This window comes from Eublepharis macularius, chromosome 7, assembly GCF_028583425.1.
Source record: "Eublepharis macularius isolate TG4126 chromosome 7, MPM_Emac_v1.0, whole genome shotgun sequence".
NCBI classification, from domain to species: domain Eukaryota; kingdom Metazoa; phylum Chordata; class Lepidosauria; order Squamata; family Eublepharidae; genus Eublepharis; species Eublepharis macularius.
In genome coordinates, this window is record NC_072796.1 from 73004764 (window position 1) to 73016909 (window position 12146).

Sequence of the window (12146 nt, forward strand, 5' to 3'; positions counted from 1 at the left end):
TCTATCATCTTAAATTCAGTTTTTCAAAACTTTCTGTCTTTCCTCTTTGTCTTCTATTCATGCATTCCTCTCCGCCAACAGTTAATAATCTTTTCTCCTGTCAGGGGTGCAACCAAGATATGATCTCTCTTTCTCTGTATGTGTGTGTCTCTCTGGTCCCTCCCATACCCTCTCAGTTTCTCATACCTGCCTGCCAAGCAAAGTATTCAGGCAAGTGCAATGCCTATTGCTAGGATGCGGGACACATGTATCTTGAGCTTTGCCATTGTCATCCTCAGTCTGCTCCTCTGCTTTCCTGCCAAAGGTTTCCTATAGCTGGGGGAAGAGCAATGTAGCCTAAGTCTCAGACACTATGCCTCCCCCAAGACTGCAGCCCTTCCAATCTGCCAGCAAATGCAAACAGGAAGTCGGTCCCTCTGCCTAATAGGTGTCACCTCAGATCATGAAATAGCTGAAGCAAACGAAACATTCTTCTATAAAACTGAAACTTGTGTGCAAAAATGTCACCCTCTTTCCACTACCAATGGAACTTGAAACCTGGTGCTTGGAACAGTGAAGATATGGGAGTTGCCAGGAGCAAGAAAAGAAGAAGAGTGTGGGAAGGGGGTAGGGCTGCCAGCACCCCTGGTGGGAACGGGAGATCCCCCACTCCCAGCCTCTGCCTCCCACTGCCACTCATCTGGCCAGTGGGGAAGGCCCTGGAAATGAGCCCAGTAAGCAAAAAAACCTTTCAGGTAAGCTCACAGCGGTGCATTCCCACCTGCCATGACGATGTCACTTCCTGAAAAGGACATCATTACACCCATTGGAGGACGTGCTCCTGCACTTTACAGGAGCCCAAATTGGCCTGAGTGAAATACAGAAGCATGCCTGCCAATGGGCGTGATGATGTCACTTATGGAAGTGATGTCATTGCGCCCGCCAGGAGCTCACGTGAGCAAAGTGCACATGCAAGATCAACTAAGGTAAGTACCAGGTTCCCCCCTCCCACTGGGAGGGTAAAGGAAGCTGGCAACCTTAGAAGGGGGATATGGGGAAAGTGATGTACCTCCCCCCCAAATCCTTGAGAGTTCTCTACCATGGAACTGGGCCCAGCCTGGCAGCTGGCACCATACAACTGGGCCAGGCCCAGCTTGAAAACTGGAGCCATGCAGTTTTTCAAGGGAGAGACTCCCAGGGAGAGGAAAGGAGAGAAATCTGAAGATGGTAGTGGAGGGGAATAAAGGTAAGCTGGCTAGTGGGTGGGTGGGAATGAAAGAAGCAGGAAATGAAGAGATGCTATGGGGACTTTCATGGAAGGGAAAGAGTGAGGAAAGGGGAAATTTGATGGTTCTCTGCAAGTCCTTCCTCCACTTATCCAGCTATATTTCTTACTCTGCTGTAGTCCAAGGGAGGCAGAAATGAATCCATGAATGAGTGCCTGGAAGCACTGATGAAGGTACACAGAGATTGAAGGTCAAACCATGTTACTAAAAAGTTGTTGACAGTGGGCATCTCTCATGATGTAACAGTAGGTACTATATGGAGACAGTTATATTGTATTGGAAGGAGCAAGTTCACAGAAAAGGGGTGCTTCTAGACCTGGCCTTGCTACTTCATGGATAGGTAGGAACTGTAGCCTTTTCTAACTTTGCTTGGGGTGCCAGCTGTCCTCTCTCCTGGAGAATAAAGAACTTGCCATGAAATACATGGTGTGGTAACCTTGACTATCATAGATGGGGCTTAGCGTTCCCAGGTCTCTGTACTGTGCTGTTGGGAGGGGGAACCCAGGATGTATTCTTCTCATTCATGCACTTTGCACATGCGCACTCCCAGAGAAGTGCAATGATGTCACTTCCAGGAAGTGATGTCACACCAGCCACAGGTGTGCTTTTGTGCTTTGAGCAGGGCTAATTCTGGCCTATTTGAGGCCAAAATTGCCCCCAGCAAAGCACAGGAACACTCCCACAGCTGGCGCAATGACATCACTTTGGGAAGCGACATTGTTGTGGTCCACCAGGACTGCACCCTGGGCACGCTTTCCCAGGTTGCCTACAAGTGGTGAGAGATCGCTGGGAGGGAGGTGGGTTGTCACCTTCTGCTGATTGTCAGTGATCAGCATCAGGCCAATCCTCCAGTAGAGTGTCCGCCACCAGCAGGCAACCGGGGAGCCTAGCAGGGTTGCTGCCTTGGAAGAGTGAGAACTCAAAATGCATCAGTAAAGGGGCTGATGGTTAACTACAGAGAACATATTACACCTGTTCTGCCATGGTTACCATTTTCTTTCTGGACCTGATTCAAAGTGCTGATTTTAAGCCCTTAAATAGCTTGAGACTAGGTTGTATGAAGGGTTATCTTCTACCTTTATTTTCCCTAGCCTTCTCTTGAGAAAATACGAGAAGGAATAGTTCAGGGTTTCCTCAGTTACTGAAGTATAGATGAGAGAAACCATATATTGGACTTCTTCGGGTTGGCACTCTATTTGGAACTCTCTTCACAGGGAGATATATCTGGGGGTCTTTTGCCAGTTTCCCAAGATAGGCTAAATCTTTCATCAGAAATAATTTTGGCTAGATGGAATTGTGCTTTACTCTTTCATCTATTTGGTCTAATTTTCTTCCCATTTGAGATATATTTCTGTTTTAATCTTAATATGATAAGCTGCAGCAACAACTCTGTATTCTGACCTCATGTGCTAAAAATATTTAAATAAATACCCTTCCTCATTTTAACCTGAGTACCCTTGCTTCTGAATTCTGCTGCTTTTCCCCACAACCAGTTATTTGAACGCCATCTCTTTTTCTCATCCTCTTGTTTTATCTTTCTTTCTGCATTTAGTTTGATTTTTATATTTTACATGTACATTTCTTCATCCCCTTATCTGCCTTGCGCTTATGTGTTCTCCTGGTGGACCATGGCAATCTCATTCTTCTGATGCTAACTTTCTTTTCAAACCTTACAGTCCTTCTATTTCTCAGCTGTGATATTTCTTATTGCCTGCACTTTAATCTTTTGAACTTTTTGTACATCTTTCAAAATGACTGTTAAATTCAAATGTTTTTTGCCTAGATTTTCCCTGACTAGACATTTACTTCTTCATTCGCTGTGTTCATGTATTTTTGCAATATGTACCTTCAGGGGCCATGTCTAATTTTATTCCTGTTCAGTGCCTGATAATGTAGACACATTCCAAATAATAAATTAGAATAAATCCTTAAAATAAAAACTTGGCAAATCTACCACTGCGGCCTTCCTTGTTGAAATGCAAGAGGCAAAATCAGAAACTTCTAATCTTCTTGCTAATAGGTCCTAACTTAGTTCCATAAGGGATCCCTTTCTTTATTCAAGTCAGGAGAGGAGTTTAATCTCTGTTTGCCTTACTGTAATTTTGCAGCAAGTTTAAAGGCAAGTATGGCTTGATTTCTTGGTAATATTTTAAAAGTGAAAACTTGTCTTCTCTATGTACTTGGACCACCCAGTCACACACAGGCTGCTGAGTATGACCAGATGGTTTTGTACTTATGATTCAGACAAACAAGTCTCCAAGAGTTACATATCATCTAAAGACTGGGTAGACAGTACAATAAAAGTCATTTTTTTTCAGATTCCACTGAATCAAAGAGCACATTCAGATGCAGTAAACTCCTAAACAGGATTTTCAATGATTGTGTAGTATGTGGCGATCTTCCCATTCTGATACAATATCTTGCCTATGTTTTTTATACAGACGACTTTGCAGAAGAGGACGAAGTGCAGTCCTTTGGTTATAAGAGGTTTGGTAAGTTAGACTAAATCTTCATATTTTCTCTTTCTCAAAGTGACAAAGAAAACATCTGTAGTTCCAGCACAATGTATGCTTATTGCTGGAAAATTACAAGAGGTCGGGTATTTGACTGAGACAAATGGAGTAGATTTGTTCATGGATGAAGTTACATGAATCTTTGATCCTTTCCATATTGCCATCATTATTCTTGTCAATCTTGCCAGCTTAGTAGGAATGGGCCCTGCTGCCTCGTGTTAAAAGTTTCATATTGATGCCCTCAGTACACTGGTGTCTTTTCCTGATGTGGCTGCTAGTATCAGTACTAGCAGGAAGAAAGGCAATGAAATGGGGTGTCACTTCCTGGTCAAGGGTTTTGAACTACCATCACTGATGTGTAACAATAGCCTTCCTCGTGATTCCAGTTCTCCTACTCTTTCTGCAGTGACTGGAAGTGCTGACAAGCAACACAGCATCTCGCTGTAGCTCTTCCTTGTCTTGCTGTGTGTCTGGTAAAGCAACAACTGTGGGAACTACCACAGCTAAGTAGGGTACAGGGACAGAGGGCCTACAGCCTCTCTCAGCCTGTCCTAGGAAGGGGGTGCAGGATCCCTGCTCCCAGATTCTGCCCCCAGCCTCCACTCACCTGGCTGGAGGGGGGAAAAGGCCCCAGGGAAGCGGCAAAGGAGGCAAAAAACCTCCTGGACTAGGGTGCAGTGGGCAGGCTCTCATCAGCTACAACGACATCACTTCTTTAAGTGATGTCATTGCTCCTGGTGGCAGGCATGCTCCTGTTCTTCACAGGGGCCCAAAGGAGCATGCCCACATGATGACAACACTTCCAGAAGGGACATCATCATGTTTGCTGTGAGCACACGTGTGCTTTTTGTGTGCACAAGGACATTGCCCCAAAGTAAGTGCCAGGTCCTCCCTCCCACTGGGAGGATAAGGGGATCCAGCAACACTAGCCCCAGAGCACAGCCAATGAGGCAAGCTAGAAGAGGGTGGAAGGTTGGCAGCCTTGCAAGAAGAAATGGGGAACAGAGCTAGAGCTATTTCATGCCCAGAAATAGTCTAGAAATGGCTAGGTAGGTGGTGCGTGGTAACGGAAGGCGAGCCAGACAACTTGTTTAAAAAAGGGCACCTGGAAGAGGCCAAGGAAGAAGGAGGACACAGCTCTGGCCCAAGAAGAGCTGCCATCCTGTGATTGAGAAGGAACCAGGTGAAGCAACCTCCTTTTCTTTCCTTGCTGCAACCTGGAGAGTCTCTTCGGTGCGACACAGCAGGATGGCCAAGGACTGGTCAACACAGCTGAAGAGGGGAGAGCATCACAGTGTACAAAGGCCTGACAGCTGTCAAAGTACAAAGCATCTAATCTACAGAAATATGGGGAGTAATCACCCATATTCTTCTAACATTCAGGAAAAAAACTGTTCCTTGTTCTAGAAAAGTGTATTTCCTGATTGCTACATAGGTCACACAAAACCCTTACGTTTGAAAGTGCATAGTCACAACATCTGGTTTCAGGGTGACATTTTTCCTTCCTCAGAACAATTATTAAGAAATTCTTAAGAAGCTCATACCCCTATTCTTAGTTTGTCTCTGAAAAAGATATTATTGAGGAAGCCTGTTTCTCACAGTTAGATAAATAGGATATGTGCTTATATGATCTTCTCTGTCACTACTCAGGATTGCAACTAGGGTGTGAGGAACTTCTAGAATGAAATGTTGCTGATCAAAGTCTTTTTTTGCTTTGCTCAAAATTCCTGGGATGTTTTAGCTTGAGCCAGAAACGCCAAATTCATCTTGAAATCTCTCCGAAACTATAACTGTATATCACATATTATAACTGTGTTTCTTTCTCATTTAAATATAAGATTTATAATTCCATACCAAAAAATTAAATTACAGTTCCTAAATTATATGTGCACAATTTCTAAATATTCCCTAATGTCATGAGACGATGATTCTTTTAAACTATAGGAAAAAAATAAGGAACATGTTGAATACCTTTTTTCAGAGCAGACATTGACCAATGCTAAATTGAAACTCAGATCTTCAGACATCCCTAGTCTGAATGCATGGCATCAGGGTCGGTGCCTCCATTGAGGCAGGTCGGGCAGCCACCGCGGGTGCTAAGGCGCTGGAGGGGGCGCCCTGAGCTGACCTGCGCAAGCCGAGCTGTGCGCTCCTGGACCCACAGCCGCCCCGTTTTTTCACTCCCCCACCCCTTCTTGCAAGAACAAAGCTGCCTTGCAGACATGGGAAGGAGTGAAGAGTAGGGGGAAAGTGAAAGGAGGCGGCGGCGGGCAGTAGCAGTGGATGCTGCTGCCATGGGGGGGTGGGGGAAGCGTAGCCGCTGCTGGAGCTGGAGCCACTCTTGTGGGTGCCTTTTGTTCCCGGACGGGGAGGCTTCGTGCAGGGTTGTGTCCAATGGGTGGCAGCAAGGTGCCCTCTCAGCTGACAGGGGCTGGAGAAGGCGGGTGGCTCCAGCTGGGATGTGCAACGCAAGGTGCCTGGCCGCAGCGCCGGAAGGGAGAGCTGCATTATCATGCAAGCCAGGAGTACCCGTGCACTCTGCATGCGTGTGGAAAAAAAACCCTGAGTGGCAAGGTGAGGGCCAGGCTCCCAGGCTCTTGCTGGGGGAGTAAAAGGACCTGGAAAAACGAACCAGGAGGGCTGGGAGGACGTGTGCACCTCCCCAGCTACCTGCAGCAGTGCAGGGCAGTCTGAGCAGGTGGTCTTCCAGCTCTCCCGCCCAGCCGCCCGCTGCCCTGCAGTCCAGGTGTGCATGCGCTCATGTGCCCTGCGCTCGTGCGAGGGGGCAGGAGCAGGCCTGAAGCTGCCCCCGGAATCAGGTGCTAGAACCCCTGGTGCTGGCCCTGCGTGGCATGAAGGAAAATCATATACAACAGAACCAGAGGCGGCTCCTTAGACACAATAAACGACAAACCAACAATAAGGAGCCACAATGAAATATATAACAAAGTACAAATCAATTTAGTCGTGTATACTATGTACAATAATAAAGTATGTTCATACAAAAATGACAGTATAATCAAACATTCTTAACAATGTGACTAATTGCTTCACAATAGACCATAAACCCTCAATGAGTTCCACCAGTGAACAACACTTGTAAATGATTTTTCATGCAGTACATTCCAGGTGCATTCCCCTAGTTCACTGGAGTATATAGCCACAGATGGCAAAGCATTGAGGGTCCCTAAGAAAAACTCCGAGTTGGGGTAGGTCACACTGTGGATGTGAAATACCCTATGGGGAATCCAGTCACACCAGGTTGATGGCTGCACCGCCCTACAAGTGTCTGGATTAAACAGCTTGTTTCAAGATGACTGCTTCTTCAGGGACGGTGTGGAAACGACCCTGGTGTGTAGTCCTATGTGTACAGAATAAAAATGTCTCATTCTGTTGCATTCCCCCTGCCCTCCAATAGTTCCTGGGCACAAACACTCACCCAACTGTCGACGGAGAACCACTCTTTAATGCATAGATTCAGCGCACCAGAAAGGGACGGTCATGAACTAAACCTCCACTTACTGTTTTAAATATCTCCACTCTTAAAGGGACAGTATCTATTATAACAAGCTGTTTAATCCGGACGCTTGTAGGGCGATGCAGCCATCAACCCGGTGTGACTGGATTCCCCATAGGGTACTTCACATCCACAGTGCGACCCACCCCAACTCAAGAGTTTTTCTTAGGGACCCTCAATGCTTTGCCACCTGTGGCTAGATACTCCAGTGAACTAGGGGAATGCACCTGGAATGTACTGCATGAAAAATCATTTACAAGTGTTGTTCACTGGTGGAACTCATTGAGGGTTTATGGTCTATTGTGAAGCAATTAGTCACATTGTTAAGAATGTTTGATTATATTGTCATTTTTGTATGAACATACTTTATTATTGTACATAGTATACACGACTAAATTGATTTGTACTTTGTTATATATTTCATTGTGGCTCCTTATTGTTGGTTTGTCATAAAGGAAAATCATGGCACATATTTCATATCATTGAGATAATTCTATCTAGTTAGTTTGTATCCTGCACTTCTTCCAAGGAACTCAGGCACACATGGTTCTCCCTCATTTTTATCCTCTCAACAGCCCTTTGAGATGAGTTAGAAGCACTGTGCAGATGATCCGTCCATACATTGACTCACCACATAAAGAGGAAGTGGAGACACAAGCCTCTGCATGATTATCAAGTCATAGTCAGGTGCATGGTGTGAATGAGCAGAGGAAGTGCCCATGCATGTATCCATTTCCGTAATAAGCAGCTCTACGTTCTGAATGTTGCATGAGGGGTGGCATGCGTGCATTTGCACCATGCAGACAACTGAGTGATGGTGCAAGGTTAGAGTCAATGTGCTCGTGGCCATTCTCCTTCCCTATGCGAGTGAGTCAATGCACAGATGAGTGATCTGCACAGAGCTAGAGTATGATTGGCACAAGGCCACACAGCACATTTTATGACAGAGTAGGGATTTCAGGACTCAGATCTTAGTCCAGTAGGACAATTACTGCACCACACTTTCTGTTTATCATGTAAGACAACACTAATCTTTTTGAGTTTGAATAGTGATGTTGTGGGTGGCTGACAGATGCCTTGGTGAACACTTACAGTTCAAACAGGCAAGCACAACTGGAAGACTTGTAATTAGATCTTATGAACATTATTTTCCGACATCAGTCCACAGACAGATCACAACTGTGGCCCAGGTGATGTTTTCCCCTCCCCCTATTTCCAGCCTCAAACTTATACCACTATCACTCCCTGGAACTGCAAATGGTCATATAACGCTTAGGATTTTATCACAGGAAAGCAGGGCCTAAATGGTTTCAAATCTGGGGTTTCTGAAAGAACTATTTACCATTATTGAATACTGTTTGGAAGTTATAGTTGGTAAAGAATGCTGCAGCCAGAATGTTGACTGGAGTGGGTTGTAGGGATCATATCACTCCACTTTTCTTCCATCAACACTGGTTCCCAATTTGCTTGAATTCAAGAAGCCAGTATTGACCTTTAAAGCCCTTCATGGCATACCTGAAGGACTGCCTTCTCCCATGTGAACCTACCCATCCATTCTAGTCATCTTTGGAGGGCTTGCTTTGGGTACTCCTGCTGTCTGAGGCTAGATGGGCGACAATCCATGAAAAGGCCTTCTTGATCATGGTGCTATAACCTCCTTCTCCAGCATTATTCACCTGCCTCCCTCTGTCATTGTCTTCTGCCAGCAGGTGAAAAAAAAATTGTTTTGTTTGTTGTACCCTCAGTAAACTCTTATTAGCCTTCCTCTCTGGTTGTGTGTGTTTGTATGTTTTTATTGAATTGGGGGTCTGTATGTTTTTATTGAATTGTTTACAATTTTATATATATCTTAATTTATATGCTGTTTTAATTATTTAAATGTTTTTTTTTATTTTTGCTACTTTGGGGACCCTCTCTGGGTAGAAAGGGAGCATAGAAATGTTTTAAATAAACAAACAAACTTTTTAGGGATGGAGAAGCTGAACACTTCCTTACTTTGAAGCTAGACAGATGCCCTTCAAGACAAGTTGAGGGCATCCATACTGGGCAGCAAAAGAGGAATATGTTTCTACCTTGAATAATGGAAATAATGAATATTCCCCCTGCACGGATCATTGCATAGGTGCCAAGGAAGATTGCAAAGGAAGATGCTTGATGAATGTTTCTAAACTGTAAGGAGTGGTTATGTATGGGACTGCTGTTGCTACAGCTGCACAAATGAGTGACAGGAGGTGCACAGCTGGGTACAAGCAAGAGACTAGTAAAGTTAAAAGCAGAGAGGGAATAATACTGGCCACCATTACTCACAATTGGGCAGTGATTGGCAAGGAACATTCTGACCAAAATACTTCCCAAATGCTCCACATAAGGAATTATTGTTAGCTACTCTGCTTTTGCTGATGTCAATGGAGCTCACAGGATGAAGAGATCAGTATATTGGCAAAAGGGTCAGTAGGGAGGAGAAAGAAAGGAAGACTGTACTTTCTCCTTGCGTATTTCATTTCATAGATTACCCCAGAGACTTCTCCTAACTCTACACTTCTGTGTTTCTTGGAGGATGAAAACAATCTTTTATTTTGAAGAAGGGCTTTTAAAAACAATCCAAACAGTTACTTTTCCCTCCCTTAACACACACAGGCACATCCCACATCCTCTGTCTGTGGGATCAATATCTTATTAAGCTCATTTGAAATACCAGATTGTGCTACCATTCTCCACAACAGCAAAAACCATAGTCTCGCTATGTTAAGCCAAAAAAGTATTAAGTAACAACCAGTGTAGACTCTGGCTCTCTTTTGAAGTGCTAGGAGAAATATGTGCAAGCAATTTTTATGTACTTGATTAAACAACAAAGGGGAACAACTGGGGAAGGTTGCAAAGGTTAGGAGAAGTTTTCTGTCTACGTTTTCTTCTTCTTCTATGCTTAAGGTAGCTTAGAAAATAGATGATCTGAGGGAGCACATTGAAACCATCAGTGAGCAGGAGACAGTAGGCTGCTATCTCTGCCCTGGGAAATCCTTAAGAGATTTGGAGGTAGTGCCTGTCTAAGGGGGGATTTGAGGAGGGATTTCACCTAGAGTCTATAGTATACCATACAGTTTGCCCTATAAAGCTGCCATTTTCTCCAGAGGCACTGATCTCTGTAGTATGGAAATCAGTTGCAATTTTGGAAGCACTCCAGGCCTTACCTGGAAGTCTGTAACAGAGAAACCAAAAATGCCCCCGGTGGTGTAAGAAATGAAACACTATTATGATTAATTTGTATGGAGTTTCTAATTATTAAAGAGCCAAGTGCCAATCAAGTGCAATAATAGTAACTTCATAAAGTTCATAAATATGCCACTAAATATTTAAAGATACAGAACATTCAAAGAGTATAATGTCCAAACACAGTCCAACTGGTGCAGTTCAGAGTATAATGTCTGACTAGTGAACAATTCATGAAATATACTGTTTTGCTTCGTTTTGAAGAATGTTGTTCATTGTAGTTCAATCATGAAATGTACCTTCCGGGATCCAAGTTTAGCAGAAGAGCACCGAGGCTGAACATTACATTCAATATACAGCCAACAGCTACATTGCCAGAATCATTCTCAATTCCCGTTTCATGTTTCCCCTTCCTCATAGGCTTATTTTAACTGAAATAAAAATATTATAAAACATAACAGTATCATGTGCTCAATCCTTTTGAATATATCTCATATACACAAGGAAAAAATCCATCATATACAAAAGGAAAATACTTACAGGTCCCACATAATACAATAGCATATCACCAAGTCGGAAAAGGCAGACAGAACAATGCTGTGAAAAAGCCTCTAATTGGATTCCTATTTAAACACTCCTCTCATTTAAAGTGCCTCAGTCCTAACTATTCTTAATTTAAAGGAAGCAAGAAAAATCTATTTCATTGCTTAGACCATTAGGAAATAAACTGTTCAGCCTATAAATCCAATTTGACTCCAACTGTAAAACTCTCCGTGTGCTTTCAACCTGGCCGCTTGTTTCTACTACACATAATACTGATACCTTGAAGTCCCTATTAGAATGATGATTCTGCAAGAAATGTTCTACTAAGGCCGCTTCTATTATTTTGTTTTTAATCAGAGAAATATGCTCTTATATCCTAATAATCTATTAGAGGTATTAGATATAGATCTACCTTTACCCCTCAGGTTCCAGACCTACTGATAGAGTCTTTTGAGCGTATGGTACTTAAGGATATAGAGAAATTAGAATCGACACCTAAACAGGTTTTGGTACAACTTGAATAACATTGTTCACCAGTTGGACATTATACTCTGAACTGTTCACCAGTTGGATTGTGTTTGGACACTACACTCTTTGAATGTTCTGTATCTTTAAATATTTAGTGGCATGTTTATGAACTTTATGAAGTTACTATTATTGCACTTGATTGGCACTTGGCACTTTAATAATTAGAAACTCCATACAAATTAATCATAATAGTGTTTAATTTCTTATACCACTGGGGGCATTTTTAGTTTCTCTGTTACAGTCTATTTCTGGTGGAGCCCATATTGGTTAGCTCACCTAGAAGTTGGCAGCACTTTATACTCCTGTGAGCTATAATTGCCAGAAGCACTCTCCATTTCCCAAGGCTCCATACCTCTGACATACTGGAGACTAAGATCACTATTGTCCCCATGCCCTGCTTGTGATCCCGTTATGGCATCTGGTTATCCTCTAGGGCTGCCAGTCCCCCACTGGGGGATTCCCTACTCCCGCTAGGGTTGCCAGGTCCCTGGAGTCTCCCGGTGGGGATTGGGAGCTGGTACTTACCCTGGCTTCTTTTCTACTGGCTCGCGTGATGACATCACTTCTGCAAGT

The 12146-nt window shown here is 43.7% G+C and overlaps 1 protein-coding gene across 1 annotated transcript in view; it reads left to right on the forward strand.

Annotated features, from left to right (window-relative positions):
- COLEC12 (collectin subfamily member 12) overlaps positions 1-12146 on the forward strand; it is a 162153-nt gene that overhangs the window by 17399 nt on the left and 132608 nt on the right. The window contains exon 2 of the mRNA XM_054985963.1: positions 3707-3757. Coding sequence (XP_054841938.1) covers positions 3707-3757 — 51 coding nt within the window. The remainder of the gene's footprint in view (positions 1-3706; positions 3758-12146) is intronic.